The 15,323-nt window shown below is 35.5% G+C and overlaps 1 protein-coding gene and 1 long non-coding RNA gene across 2 annotated transcripts; both read right to left on the reverse strand.

Annotated features, from left to right (window-relative positions):
- Window positions 1-212: 212 nt before the first annotated feature.
- Window positions 213-1,527, reverse strand: LOC130591417 (uncharacterized). The gene is made up of 2 exons (XM_057394732.1): window positions 414-1,527; window positions 213-232 (listed from the first exon to the last, which is right to left on the reverse strand). The coding sequence occupies exons 1-2, from the start codon at window positions 1,525-1,527 to the stop codon at window positions 213-215; spliced, it is 1,134 nt and encodes a 377-aa protein (XP_057250715.1).
- A 3,499-nt stretch (window positions 1,528-5,026) lies between these two features.
- Window positions 5,027-7,542, reverse strand: LOC125497484 (uncharacterized). The gene is made up of 3 exons (XR_007274273.2): window positions 7,102-7,542; window positions 6,276-6,336; window positions 5,027-5,327 (listed from the first exon to the last, which is right to left on the reverse strand). It is a non-coding gene; the product is annotated as an uncharacterized LOC125497484 (long non-coding RNA).
- Window positions 7,543-15,323: the final 7,781 nt, after the last annotated feature.

A 15,323-nucleotide genomic window follows, 5' to 3' on the forward strand; every position in this document is an offset into this window, starting at 1 on the left:
TCATCTAGTTCAATGGTTTTAGGTTGAATGATATGGATAGGATCATGGACATATTTTCGAAATTGAGACACATGAAAGACATTATGAACATGAGCTAACTCCATTGGTAAGGCTAATTTATAAGCTACTTCCCCAATTCGCTCCAAGATCTCATATGGTCTAATGTAACGCAGACTAACTTCCTTTTCCTAACTTTTCAACGGATAAACTAGCTATGAAAGAACGAGACGCCCTAGAATCAAAAAGCATGTAAGCAGGGTTAGAGTTTACGAGGAAAGTACCCATCACAACAGTGGCGTTGGTGTCTGCTTCATTCCGGTTCATAACATAGATTCTTCCATTGTTGCCTTGAGCACCATTTCCATTGCTGTTCTGATTGTTGTTTCCTCCATTTGCTCGATTGTTATTCTGACCATTATGTTGAGTATTATTCCCTCCTTGAGCATTCGAAGCCTGACCTTGGGAGTTGTTATTGTTATAGGGGCGGTTGTTGTTATTCTGGTTCTGATTAGGTCCATGACCATTCTTATTCCCCCCATTGTTCCCATTTTGTCTATTATTATGATGCTTGGGACACTGATTAGCCTTATGTCCTTTCTCTCCACAAGCATACCAAGTTATTGAGTCTCCTTGACAAGTAAATCCTGGGTGGCTTTTGTTACACTTCCTACAAGTAGGATTTTGGGTACGGGATTCTTGCTGGTCTGATCTCTCATGACTTTGGTAATTGCTACGGTTCCCTAGATAATTACCACCACCATTATTATGATCATTGCCCCCATTACTATCGTTACCCCCATATCTAGGTTTCTTGTCATTTCTATGGTCATTTTGGTTGTTAGGTGGGTCGTCTTTTCTCTTATTCCTCCCCATAACTTCCTCTTCACGCCTCAAAATCCTCTCAATATTAGAAGCCCTAGCATAAGACTCCTGAAAAGTTGCAGAAGTTGCTCCCCCAAGCCTGGTCTGAATTCTAAATGCTAACCCATCCTCAAACTTCTGAGCCTTGGCTCTCTCATCTGGCACAACATTAGGGCAAAATCTAGCTAACTCATTGAACTTTTGGGCATACGCTTGCACAGACATAGTACCTCCCTGGTTAAATCTAGTGAACTCATTGTATTTCTGCCTCCTAATATGTTCAGGGAAAAACCTATCCTTAATAGCAACCTTAAAAGCATTCCAATTAAAGTTTTCTTGAGCTCTAACAATAGGTCCTTGACTCTCCCACCAAGTGTCTGCATCCTCCCTCAAATAAAAGGTAGCTTGGTCTACTTTTTGAGCTTCAGGTGTCCCAGTAGCAGTGAATAACTTATCAAAGTCTCTTAGCCAGTTCTCTAAAAGTAAGGGATCTTCCTTTCCTACAAAGATTGGAGGTTTGAGGGTTGCTAACTTCTTTGCCATAGCAGCTTGTGAGTCCTCTCCACCATTATTCCCTATTTGGTTTTGTAACACTAAACCCATACGTTGCGAAAGTTGTTCAAGAGATCTCAGTCTCTCAAGCTGTTGTTCAGGGGTTTCAGCCATTTGTTCAAAAGTCCTCCTACGAGATCTAGTGTATACTTGATAGTTTTGCATACAATTCCTGCACATTAGCATTGGTATTACTACACCTATTCACCTATAGATGATCTTGCACATCGTTTTATTTACTCAATACTAACTTTCATCATAAGAAAATTACATGCCTCAACAAAATATATTTCATATCATAACATTTCAAGACAAACTTTGCATGCTTCCATCAATTTTGACAAGTAAACAACAATTATAACAAGAACTTAAACTCTATTCAACTCAAATAGTCAAGTAATAAGATTCCTAATAAAAACACATAAATAGGAACTTAAAGAATTTCCAATACTACTAAAGAACTTAATCTATAGACCTTATTATAAATATTAATTTTCTAATCCTATGGTCGGTCATCCGAGCATAACATTTTCTTGTAGTTACAACATCTAAACATACAAGAACGAAAAGAAACAAATAATAAGCACCAGAAATAAGTGCTTTCACATTAAGGCACATAAACCCTTTTCGATCCCATTGTCATAATTTATTTTAATGTTTATTACTTAATTTATTAATACCTATATTATTTAACCTTAGACTCTTAATTATTTAACAAATTTTATTAACTCCTAATTTATATTTATTATAACCTAAGCTCTGATACCAATTTGTAACACCCCAAAACTTTGGTTTCAAATTTTATAAAAACATCATCTTTTCATTAAAATATCTGACCAAACCTTTAGGGTGTTACCGCCGCATCTATTGTTCAAAATAGATGCAAGGCTAATTATTAGAAATAAAAATTTCTCAAAAACCAAAGTATCAAAATAAACCAGCTAAGTTGTCTAATTTAAACCAACCCAAAACTACAATCCCAAATAACAGTACTATAACATTTATTAAACTAGGTGAACTTAAAAACTATAAATTCACTCATTCCTGCAACGTAGTCCCTTTCACCAACCTGCACAATATAAATAGGAAAGAACAAAGGAAAACAACAACACAAAAATTAGCGAAAGCTAAGTAATTACAACTCCATCCCGTAAAATAATAATAGTTATATTTTAAAAAATAGTTTTTATACCATACTTACAAATATAATAAAATGTAGACAAGTATAACATAAAACAGACATGTATAACGTAATACAAACAAGTATATAACACACTTAATCAATTTGAATACTCCAAGTTTATATGATTCACACAACATCAAATTTAATTATTAGAGGGGAATTGAACGTCAGTAGGCCGGGACTAATCCCAGTAACCACCTACTTCAACATGGGTCATCACCCAATAAATTAAGAGCAATGGCCAATATCGTTTTGCAGAGCGTCCCTAGTGTGCACACCCCTCACTAATCTAATGGGTATCCGCAATGCGCAGCAATAGTATTAGGAGGAAGACAATAAAGAGTTGTAACATAATTAAATCAAGTACTGTTCATCACCTATGGAGGATCCAAATCTACAGGATAATTCCCTCAATAATGTTTCCACTTTACGTGATTAATAGATTTTAATAGTTATGGCACATCAAAAATCCCATTAACATTAACATGAATGTATTTAGTTCAAATAATATTTTTCACAACTTAGCCACTTAATAAAATTATAATAATCAACGTCCATAATTCATAGTAACCAATATATATATCCATCATTAGAGCCTCATATAGTCACAATATATATCAACTTATAATACCGTTCATTACATCATTCACACACTAGTTATACCCATTAAGTACATTATCAATATTAGTATAATTTTAATACGATGGTATAATTAGGTACATTAAAAAAATCCAATTTCATAACAACAATACCAGTAGATACATATATATTATACGCAGGGATAATAGTACTATAGTAGTAATAATAATAATAATTTTAGTCATAGAAAGTACTATACTATTCCTGTCACATAATATACATCTAACATAAACGTAGAATCACACAACCACATGTATTACACATAGCACATACAATTCCTAACGGGATTCTAGTTGTTGATGGACATTGTGAATTACCTCGCACGCGTCCCAAGTATAGCAATATCAACTAAAAGTCGCCTTCTACGAAGTTTCCGTCTACAACAAATAATATTACCTAAAGTTAGTCACTTAATATAATATCCCGAAAAATAATTATTCAAAATTACAAAATTAATAGTAAATGACAAAGTCAAATAACCAAGGTTGCAAAGAACAAATTTAAAAGCTTTGAAAACAAAAACGTGACATAAGGAGAAATTTTTTTCTTGAAAGTTGTTTCAACGTGACAGCAAGTTACGGATCTCTCGTGGAATTTGCTGCACAGGTAATCTTTTCCTCTTTCTCTTTTTTTTTTTTTTTGTATCAAGACTTCTAAAGCTTGACAAACAATTTTTTTTTTAGAACTGGTGCACGCAGCAGCGAGAAGCAGGAGGAAGAAAGGAAAGAAGAAAGAAGAAGAAGAAAAAGAAGAAGACCCGTGCCGGATTTCGGTCAAGTCGTCGGAGTCTCGGTGTCGGGTTTTAAAAATATATATATACATATTTTTTCTGGTTGAAACCTTCGAAACACAACAATGGTGATTCTAGATCTCAAATTTAGAACTTACCAAAGAGATGAAGAAGGTGAATTACGTGAGAATTTTTTTGGGTGTATGGGGATATATATATGTATGTAAATCTAGGGTTTCACTAAAAGATAAGTATTTAAAAAATTTCAGAATTTTCTTTTCTCTCCATCTTTCTTTTTTGAACGAAAAAAAAAAATCTGATTTCGAATTTTTTTTTTTTTAAAAGATAAAAATCTGATTTAATAAATAAAAACAGTTTCATAAAAAAAATCTGATTTATTATGATTTTACTTTATTTTTTCCAGAATTTTATATTTATAAAATCTTATTATAACAAAATACATTTTATAAAATAGTTACAAAAATTTGGGATATTACATCTACTCCCCCTTAAAAGAAAGTTCGTCCTCGAACTTTAATGTTATCGTTCGCTACTAATATGCAAACAAAAAGTTAGTATCACAGAACGACTTAGGGAGGAGAATAGAGAGAATTAGGGTTTCTTTTTTTTCTGATTTTTTTATTCTCTCCTATTTATAGTGTGGTAATCCTAAGTCTAGTAGGACTCGATTTATTTCATTTATTCCGAAATTAAAATAAATCGAACAATAATAAAATTACATTAAAGTTGTAAGTGTACTCAGACTGTATTATTATTAATTCTTTTTGTAAATAATACTAAAATATAACTCCGAAAATACGGAGTATTACTGGCTTCCCCCCCTTAAAGGAAGTTCCGTCCCGAAACTTTGTGTAACAACCCGAATCTACAACGAACCTAATTAGGAACTAAACACAGCGGAAATCCTAATCCGGGTCATTACCATCACACTCACCACGAGTGTGGACCTCAAAAACCTTGATTTATTAAAACTTTCAAACGGTAATCACTATATTGAAACCTCTAACCTCTAGTAAACTATATTAAGTGATCCTCAAATATTTAAAACAACTAGATATGTTATTAAAATTCTACAGAAAATTCGGCAGAGTTCCCTTTGTAATACGGACCGCCTAAAACTTAATTTAGGACTCGCGTCCGATTCGTAATCCTGTATCCTCAAAATCCAGCAACCCAAACAAGTCTAGACTTTACAAACTCGAACCTTTTTAATTCAATTACAAATTAACTATTAACTATAATATTACAAAGTTGATCGTCCTCGCCGCGATACAAATAGTATAAAGCATACAACAAACTTCCAACATCGAACCTTCTTCATTATACATTACCTTCATGTACCTGCATATATCAGGCATGTAGTATCAGCCAAACTGGCTGAGCAAGATTTCATACTAAGAAGCCAAACATATATGCAGGTAGGATAACATTAATCATATCCTACAAATCATTTTTCTTTCAAAACATATAAATAAAATAACAAACTTTATAAATTATTTTTTTCTTTCTTTTCCAAAACAAATCCTTTCTTTTCTATTTCTAAATCAAATCCTTTCTATTTCCTTCTTTAAATCAAATCTTTTCTTTTTCTTTTTCCAAACAAATCCTTGCTTTCCTTTTTCTTTCACGAAGAAAGAATCATAAACCTAGGGAATGGAACGAACTTTCCTTGCCTTTGGGCTAGCTAGGCCCTCCGGATAACTATAGACAAAGACCCCTAGTGTGCACACCCTACATACGGCCAAACCGCAGCAAAAGATCTAAGTCCGAGGTACTGATCAACGTACCCCCCAACTATTCTGTATCTGTAAAGTTGAGACGAACCCAACGAAGTTCCAATTCCTTGAGATACCACTTAAGGTAATCCCCACAACTTTGAAAACACAAAACTATTCTTAGAAATACCACATAGGCAATCCAATAACTTTGCAAACATAAAAACTATTCGAAATATCTTTCTATAATCTTTCTTTCATTTGCGGTTCGGAAACCAAACTTTCTATCTTTGGAGGAGCATCCTCCCATTCAAACCAATCCCAACAAAGATTAGATAAAAACCCTTTTAAAACTCATTTTGCAAACTATAAAAGATACTTTTAAAACTAAACTCCCATCTTTTAAAAGAAACTCAATCAAAATGAGTTTAAAACTTTTATAAAACTCTTTTCGTAACTATAAACATCTTAATAAGAAATATTACCTTTTAACCTTACCAAACGTTTAGGTAAGAAATCGTACCTCTTTGGACTTATAATGTAAACTATAAAAGTTCTGAATATGAAACCTTACCTTTTCGAATCACAGTTAAACAAATATCTCGGTCTAAACGACTCTTCAGTGAAACCGAAAGCTACAATATAAATATGTGTACTTCGTAAGTAATAAAAGACTTGGATACAACTAACTTTAGTTCACAAAGCAATCAACCTTTCCTAAATTCACATAAAACATCAAACAAACATATCATGTTCTTTTATCATATAAATGACTTTCATGTTCTAACGTCTAACTCAAACCGTCTAACTAAAACCCTTACCAAATTAATCAAAATCATCTTACTTTATATAAAATCAACATTAAAGAATCATATGTTCATATGGTAACTCAAAAGTTCATTATGAAGCAATTATATGAAAAGTAGAGTTTTTAAATCAACTATAAAAAAATATGAAATTTGAGCAGAAACTTAATATGAGCATAACTTCCTCCTTCGAACTCCGAATCAAGCGTTTCTTGAGCCTAACTTGAGTAGAATTCCGATATGAACAACTTTTGTGAAATAGTATTTTTGCGAAAAACGCCCGAAAACTGTTGAAAAACATGAATTACGAAACTGACCTCTGATTTCTACGAATTACAGCACACTATATTCACTTAGCACACTATATTCACTTCACTTGAACATTAACAAGCTTCCTACTATTCTAAACTAACTATTAAACTCATGAATGAACATTCAACTCAATAAATTCCACACCCAAACTCTGAAAGTCAGAAACCCCAATTCAATTTCAAACTAAAAACCCTAACTTTATAAACTTGTGAAAAACTGAAATTAAACCATGAATTCAACTTACCCACAAACAAGGAAGATTAAGGATAAAGGATATTATACCTGTGCTCTTGTGAGCAGCGAAGAACAATTGAATAGAGGGAGAGAGGGGTCTCGAAGCTTTGGGTACGGTGGAGCACCGACGAACTCCACGCACAAAACAGCGGCAGCAAAACAACCACAGCAGCGACACCAGCCGCGGTGGTCGCAGGACATAGAGGAGAGAGAAATAAGGCAACAATGAATATGAACAACAACACCACACACGAGAGAGAGATGAACAGGGCTGCGAGGTGCAGCGCTAGTCTCCAGCGAGCTAAAAACGGCAGACGGCGGTGCGGTTCGCCGGGGTTTCACGGAGTTTTGGGGTTTTTCAGTTTTGGGGGTTTAGAAAGAACAGAAGACATGGAAGAGAGAGAAATCTATGAGGAATTAGTTTAAGTTTCATTAAACCGCCAAAATAACAAGGGGGGTATTTGGTTACTTATTTGACCGACAATGAAGGGGAAATCTGTTGGTTCTCTTCCAAAAACAAACCGACAATATTAAAGGATGGAAACCCGACTTTTGCTTCCTAATTGGGCCAAATTATCTTAAACTTCTCTCCTTATACATATATATATATCTAAAAGAAAACATATATTTTCCTTTTCAAAATATAAGTTGTATACTACTTTTAAGAGTTTACATTAAAAGTAATTCCACTAAAATATTACCATACGATTAACTAAATAAAGAATATTAGCTATTCACTAATTGCATAGTCAAACTCAATTTCTTTTAAATAAATTCGAGAAATATTATTATATAATAAGGCTAATAATCATACTTAGCACTTAATAAAATACACTTTAAAATAGGGTTATTACAATATACCACCCTCGCAAAAAGTTTCGTCCTCGAAACTTAAAAATAAACAAAGATAAAAATCCAAACATTTAAAACCAAGAGCTCTAAACTTCGGAATTAAGAGTCAAGCCTACATTCTGCCATCATTTTTGTGTCTCGCTTCAACTCAATGCCTAGGTTCATCGAGGAGCAAAAACTACAAAGGGGCAAACTAGTTGGCATTGAACTCTAATCATTCCATTTCGAGAGATCTCGTTTCAAAACACATCAATTCATTTCTAAACCAAATCAAACTCTTTACTACACAACTTCGAAACAAATAACTCCACTTTCTCATCATATAAAACTACTATTTAATCATTTCAAAGATATAACAAACTTTCAAACTTTAATCGGATGAATTCTCCTTCTTTAAACCCAAACAATTAATAATAATATAATAGAGCTTTAATCTAAATAAGAGCTATTAAACTTTGAGGTAGCCAGTATTAACGACGATCTTTTGCACTTCTAAGTCCCAATATTTCACAAGCGTTTTCTAACTTTCGCACGTCAGATAAGCAATAAATACACATAACTAACATAATTAAGATACTTTAGGGTGGAATTGCGAAATTCTATCGCATTCTTTCCCCCCTTAAAAGAAAGGTTACGTTCCCGTACTCACCTACCTCTTGAAAAAGTTACGTCTCTCATGAGGATGTTGGCTGAACTACCATTATCAACTAACACACGTTTAAGTAAACAGTTACTAATAGTTAATGATATTACCAGTCCGTCGTGATGTATGTCTCTGTCGTCGCCGAGGTCGGCGTCATCGAAAGTGATGGGCATATCTTCTAGTTCGGTGTCACGTGGATGACAGAGCTGTTTTGGGATGAAGTCTTGATTTGGGCCATCCCTAGCATGTCGTTTAGCTGCTGAATAGGTTAGTTCACAGATATCTGATCCACCACTAATATCATTGATTACGTTTACATGTGCTGGTGATGAAGGTGGTTGTCGTCGATCCTCGCCTTTCGACGCCGTCTCTTTTCCTCTCTCCGTCATGAGGTCTTTCAGGTGACCTTGCTTCAGAAGGTGGGCTACTTCCCGCCTCAAGGCGACTTATTCGTCGGTCTCCCATGTTCTCCATGAAATTCGCACCATTTGGATTTGTCGCGACGGGACGTCGACTTATTATTCCTGTAAGGCGACTTAACAACGTTACCTAAAGAGTGTAATGTATTTATGATACCTCCAGTGGTGACGTTGAAGCCGTATTCAGCGAGCTTAGGAGGCAAGCCATGATCACTCTTCCAGTCATTAGTGGATCCGACCTGACGAACGCTATGAACTTGCCGTGGCCGCTCATATGGTTTTTTAAGCCACGAAGCTTGTTTGCTGGTCGCAGACTTCCTGCTGTCGACGCCCGCGTAGGCTTTCCTGGACTGCATGTCTTCTTCCAACCAGATTTGGGCCAGAGCTTTGGCTTGAGCGTCTTCGAACGTCGGACAGGGATATTTGGTCAACTCCTTGTAGAGATCGGATTCTTCATCTAACCCCCGTCTGAAGGCTTCAATAGCTATCCTGGCGTCACAGTTTGGAATGGACACCTTTTCCCTATTAAACATGTTCACAAATTCCTTAAGGGATTCATCAGATTCCTGCACAATTCTATGCAAGTCACTAGCTTGTTTGTCCATTTTGCGAATACTATCAAACTGCATATTAAAGGTGTTAACTAATTTAGTAAAACAAGAGATAATCCCATCATAGAGATTAATAAACCACTGCAATGCTGGTCCGGTTAACGTTGAGCCGAAGCCTTTGCACCTACATGCCTCTCGCATGTTTTTCAGGATGGAAATAGTGATCATCCTTTGCTTATCTTGAGCGACATGGTCATTGGGGTCGGTGGTGCCGTCGTAGAGCTTCATGGACGGGACAGAGAATCGCTTGGGCACCTTGATCAATGCAATGGGATCAACAAAGGGTGAATCTGCGTAGCTATTTGGCGTCGCCTTCTCCATCGGTTGAGGGACGCTTGGGATACGAGTTATCATGTCTTCCAATTGGTTGAGACGCTGCTGGACGAGATCATCAAGGCGACAACAGGGTTGAGCCTGAGACGGTTTCTTCAGGGGATTGACGCCACCACCATCATCATCATCGCCATCTTCTTTTTCTGATTCGTCACCGTCTTCATTGACAACATGGTTTAGAGGAGTCTCCAACCCTTAAACGTCCAGATTGGGCATTTTGGGGACGCCATTGGTGTTGCGGAGCTTTGGCCCTTTTGAAGGCTGTCGGGCGAATTTCAGACTTTGATTCTCCATGCCGGATGCGACGTAGCTTTCTTTCAGCATTGCCATTTCCGCTTTGACGCAATTGAGCTCATCGATGACCTCTTGAGTAGTGACCCTGTGACCGCCTGTACTTCCGAGCTACTAACTAATCACACTTAAGATACACAAAACACAATCAATACTTAACAAACCTCGAATTACATTTATTCGCAGCGGAAACAATACCTATAAAAAACGATCCCGCATCTGTGGGTCAGGGGACCAAAACATAACAACTTGAAAATCAAATAACAGATTACGAATACTTCCAAACAAAGCATCTAACTTTAACCTCAACCCACCATTTCATAACATAAAAATCTTCTACTTGATCAATAATCATATTCCAAGTCTTCGACATCAACCCTGCAAAATCACTAATAATGAACCCTGCCCCCACCAGGTCAGGTTCCAAGAACAAAATCAGAAAAACTGAGTACACACACTGTCCAACCAGAAATTCATTTTAGTGGCTTAAAATATAGTTGTGCGGTTTATTACTCATCAAGTGGAACAATCCCAAACTTCAAAAAAGACTAAAAATCAAATAGTTAGAAATGTTTTTATTACGACGCCAGCAATCCTTAACTAGAAAGTCCGATAAAGAGTACTCATACATATACTACAGATAATAAGTTCCTTGCCATAAGGACAAATTTCAACAATAGTTGAATACATAAGCTCATCCCAGTGCTCATTTTTGGTGGCTTATGACCATTCATATACAATTCGTGCTAGAATTCGGCATGCTTCACAAGTAAGGTGCTTGCTTAAAAATTTCAGGATTACTATCCTTGAACAATCGCATTAAAGTAAGAATTTTTATCATGAAGATCACCACTTATATCATTCAAAACCCTTTGGGTCTATAACATTTAATTTCTTTGGGTAAAGCGAACACGAATAGAGATGTTGAACCCTAGTTTTGATGATGACAAAGAAACAAAGATGCAAACTAAGTAGTGAACTAATGAGTTATTTAAGTGTATGATGTTTAAGGTATCAATGAAAGGAACTGGGAGAATACGAAGTCAAGGAAGAAGTCAAGAGAGGATTTCAAAGGCTAAGTAAAGAAGTTTATATAAGTTGATACTGGAGCAAGCATTGGATCAAGAAGAATAAAAGCTAGGCGTTTTATTTTCTAGTTCCATTGTAAAGGAACAAAGTAAGGATGGTAAGGAACAATGACAGTTTTATTTGAGAATGAGAGTTTGTTCCTTTCTAAGGAACAAACTAAGTGGCACTAAAAGAATCTGTTAAAAGAACTTGGTTTATAAAAGGAACTAGACTTAGGCGTGCAAAAGTATAACGGTACAATTATGCAATTGAGTAAGTCATGCCTAAATTATAGGATATTAGTTTTATCTAATTTAAAACCAGTTTTAATGATAAAATCAGTTTTAAATAGAAAATCTGTTTAAGGAAAAGATTTTGTTTTTCGGAAAATATAAGAAAATAATTATCCGGTTTTATAAAGAATTTGTTTAAAAGATATTATTTTCTTAAAGATTAAAAATTCAGTTTTAATGATAAAGCTGTTTTTATAACTAACTGATTTTCGGATAAAGCTCAAGGAACTCCTATTACTTAGGAGTTGTGGCTAAAATATATCCACGTTCATATTGAGATCATGGGATCATGGGATCATGTGACATGATGAGAAACGTGTTCCTTAGGGGAAGGAACATCATGGGTTAATGGACTTAACATGTAATCGAGTTTTACTCCCATGTTCTTTGTGATTATCACTATAAATATTGAAGTCTAAATGAGTTCCAAAATGTGTCTGACTAAGTAATTAAGTGAGTTTAACTAATTAAGTGTTAGTGCCTTCATTCTCTCATAATAGCCATTTGTTCTTTGCTTTCTTACTCTAATTCCACTAACCTTATTTCGATCAATTGTATTTTGGTTTTTGGGGTAAGGGAACTTTGAGTGAAGTTATGTAAGAGAGAAGCTTTGAGTGAAGCTTGTATGAGTGAGATAATTTCGAGTGAAGTTGAGAGGAACTACTGTTAAGGGAACAGTGGCTCAGGAACTTGAGTTTAGGAACTCAAGGTGTGGCTCGAGTTAGAATTAGGTTGTAAAAAAGTTGTTTGGCCTAATTAGTGAAAGAGTTGAGTTTAAAATCCCTAGTGGTCGAGGTTGTTTCTCCTTGTTGGACCCAAGAAGTTTTTCCTCGTAAAAATCCCTTGTGTTCCTTTAGCTTGTTTATTTGTTTAAGTTTTAATTTCCGCAAAAAGTTACGTTTATTTCTACACCTACAATTCACCCCCCCGCTTGTAGTGTTACTAGGGAAATAACAATTGGTATCAGAGCCAGAACTCACGTAAGATAGGAAACCCTATTGAGAAAAAGATCCAAGGAACAATGAATACCACCGAGAAACTTGAAGAAGGTTATTCCACTCAAAGGCCTCCTATGTTCAATGGGAAGTACTACAACTACTGGAAGAACCGCATGGAGATATTCATCAAAGCTGAAAACTATCAGGTATGGAGAGTTATTGAAGTTGGTGATTTCGAAGTCACAACTACAAATGACAAAAATGAGGTAACTCTAAAACCCCTCTCTGATTATGACAAATCTGATTTTGAAAAAATGGAAGTAAATGCCATGGCTATTAAACTGTTGTATTGTGGACTTGGACCCCATGAACATAATAGGATCATGGGATGCAAATCCGCAGAGCAAATATGGGATTTCCTAGAAGTAAACCATGAAGGAACTAATGAAGTTAAAAGATCGAAAATTGATTTACTTATGAATCAATATGAACTGTTCTGCATGAAATCTAAAGAAAGCATCCGAGACATGTTTACTCGTTTTACTAACATTATTAATGAGTTGGCTTCTCTTGGAAAGTTTATTTCATCTGAGGAACAGGTTCGAAAGGTTCTTAGGAGTCTTCCTAAGGACAGATGGATGGCTAAAGTCACTGCTCTTCAAGAAACAAAAGACTTCACCAAGTTCAACTTAGAACAGCTGGCAGGGTCACTTATGACTCATGAGCTTCACCTTGACACTGAGTATGGTGAAAGCTCCAAATAAAAATCAATTTCTCTCAAAGCAGATGATGAAGATGATTCAGATTCAGAAGAAGAAGAAGCAACCCTCATGGTTCGAAAATTTTGAAAGATGTATAGGAACATGAAGAATGGAAACTTCAAAGGTAAAACTAAGAAATTTTCTAACAAAGCTGCTTGTCATAATGTGGTAGTACAGATCACTTCATCAAGGAATGTCCTCTTTGGGAAAATGACAAAACCAAAGAAAGGAACAAGGAACGCTTTACTGAAAGGAACAAAGAGTCAAAGACACCTTTCTCTAAGGCAAATGTGCGCAAAGCTATGATAGCTGCTTGGGGAGATTCAGAGACGGAAGAAGAAGAGGAAAAATCAACTGAAGAAACAGCAAACCTTTGCCTCATGGCAAATACTGACGAAAAAGAAGATGAAGAAAAAGTTGAGGTTGGAGTGAGGGGGAACAACACATGGTATCTCGATAGTGATTGTTCCAAGCACATGACAGGAGACAAAACTAAGTTTCTCTCACTCACAACCTATGAAGGTGGAAGTGTAACATTTGGTGATAATAAGAAAGGTAACATAGTTGCCATGGGTAAGGTTGGTAAGTCACCACTACACTCCATTGAAAATGTATTTTTAGTTGAAGGTCTAAAACATAACTTATTAAGCATTTCTCAATTCCGTGACAAGGGAAATACTATAAAATTTGATAAAGAAAAATGCTTGATCATCAACATTAAAACTAAGAAGGTTATCTTGGAAGGGAACACATACATTGTGGATCTAGACCTTGTTCCTCAAATCAATTTAACTTGTCTTAGTGTTATTGAAGATAATTCACTTCTTTGGCACAAGCGTCTAGGACATGCTAGTTTTTCATTACTTGAGAAACTTAGATCAAAAGATCTTGTTTTAGGATTACCATCCATAAAATTTCATATTGATCAAGTTTGTGATGCATGTGCACGAGGTAAGCAAGTAAGATCCTCTTTCAAATCTAAAACGATTGTAAGTACCACTAAACCATTAGAATTAATTCATAAGGACTTATGTGGACCCATGAGAATTCAAAGCAGAAGTGGAAAGAGGTATGTGCTTGTGATTGTAGATGACTACTCTAGGTATACTTGGGTTATTTTTCTCACTAGTAAAGATGAAACTTATGATGAGTTCCTTGTCTTTGCTAAAAGAGTTCAAAACTTAAGTGGTCATAAAATAATGCATATTAGATCAGATCATGGCAAAGAATTCGAGAATTATAAATTTGATGACTTAAGCAGAGATAATGGCCTAGATCATAATTTTTCTAGCTCTTAGAACACCACAACAAAACGGTGTTGTAGAAAGGAAAAATAGAACTTTGGAGGAAATGTCTAGAACCATGTTAATTGCTAGTGAACTTCCAAGGAACTTTTGGGCTGAAGCTGTTAATACTGCTTGTCACATAATTAATCGTGCCATGATGAGACCTATCATTAATAAAACTCCTTATGAACTTTATTAAGGAAAGAAACCAAATATAACCTATTTTAGAACATTTGGCTGCAAATGTTATGTGCATAATAATGGAAAAGATAATCTTGGAAAATTTGATGCAAGGAGTGATGAAGCAATATTTTTAGGATACTCTACACATAGTAAAGCTTATAGAGTATATAACAAAAGAAATATGTGTGTTGAAGAAAGCATTCATGTAATCTTTGATGAATCTGACAAATATAATCCAAGCATACAGGTTGATGACTATTAAATTGGGTTGGTACAACCAAGTGAAAAGAATGCAGATTCACAAGAAGAAGAAGAAGTGAAAGAGGAAAGGAACGAGGAATTAGAAAATAATAACATCAATGATGTTCCTGTTCCTCAAGGAGGAGAAGATGTTCCTGTTCCTCAAAATGAAGGAACTGAGTCCACCGAGGCTAATAGAGGAACAATTGATCAGAGTTCCTCATCTACTCAAGGAACTCATGAGGAACAACATGTTCCTATAAGAGAGTTTCAACCAAAACCTTGGAGACAACAAAAGTCACATCCAATGGAACTCATAATCAGCGACATATCCAAAGGTACGCAAACTAGA

Source organism: Beta vulgaris, chromosome 5, assembly GCF_026745355.1.
Source record: "Beta vulgaris subsp. vulgaris cultivar EL10 chromosome 5, EL10.2, whole genome shotgun sequence".
Lineage (NCBI taxonomy): Eukaryota > Viridiplantae > Streptophyta > Magnoliopsida > Caryophyllales > Amaranthaceae > Beta > Beta vulgaris.

Excerpts from the sequence above, each read along its gene's own strand:
- LOC130591417 (XM_057394732.1), bottom strand. The coding sequence starts at position 1,527 with ATGGCTGAAACCCCTGAACAACAGCTTGAGAGACTGAGATCTCTTGAA. Across the intron at positions 233-413 it reads GAATAATACTCAACATAATG|GGCGTCTCGTTCTTTCATAG; the intron begins GTCAGAATAACA and ends TTTTGATTCTAG.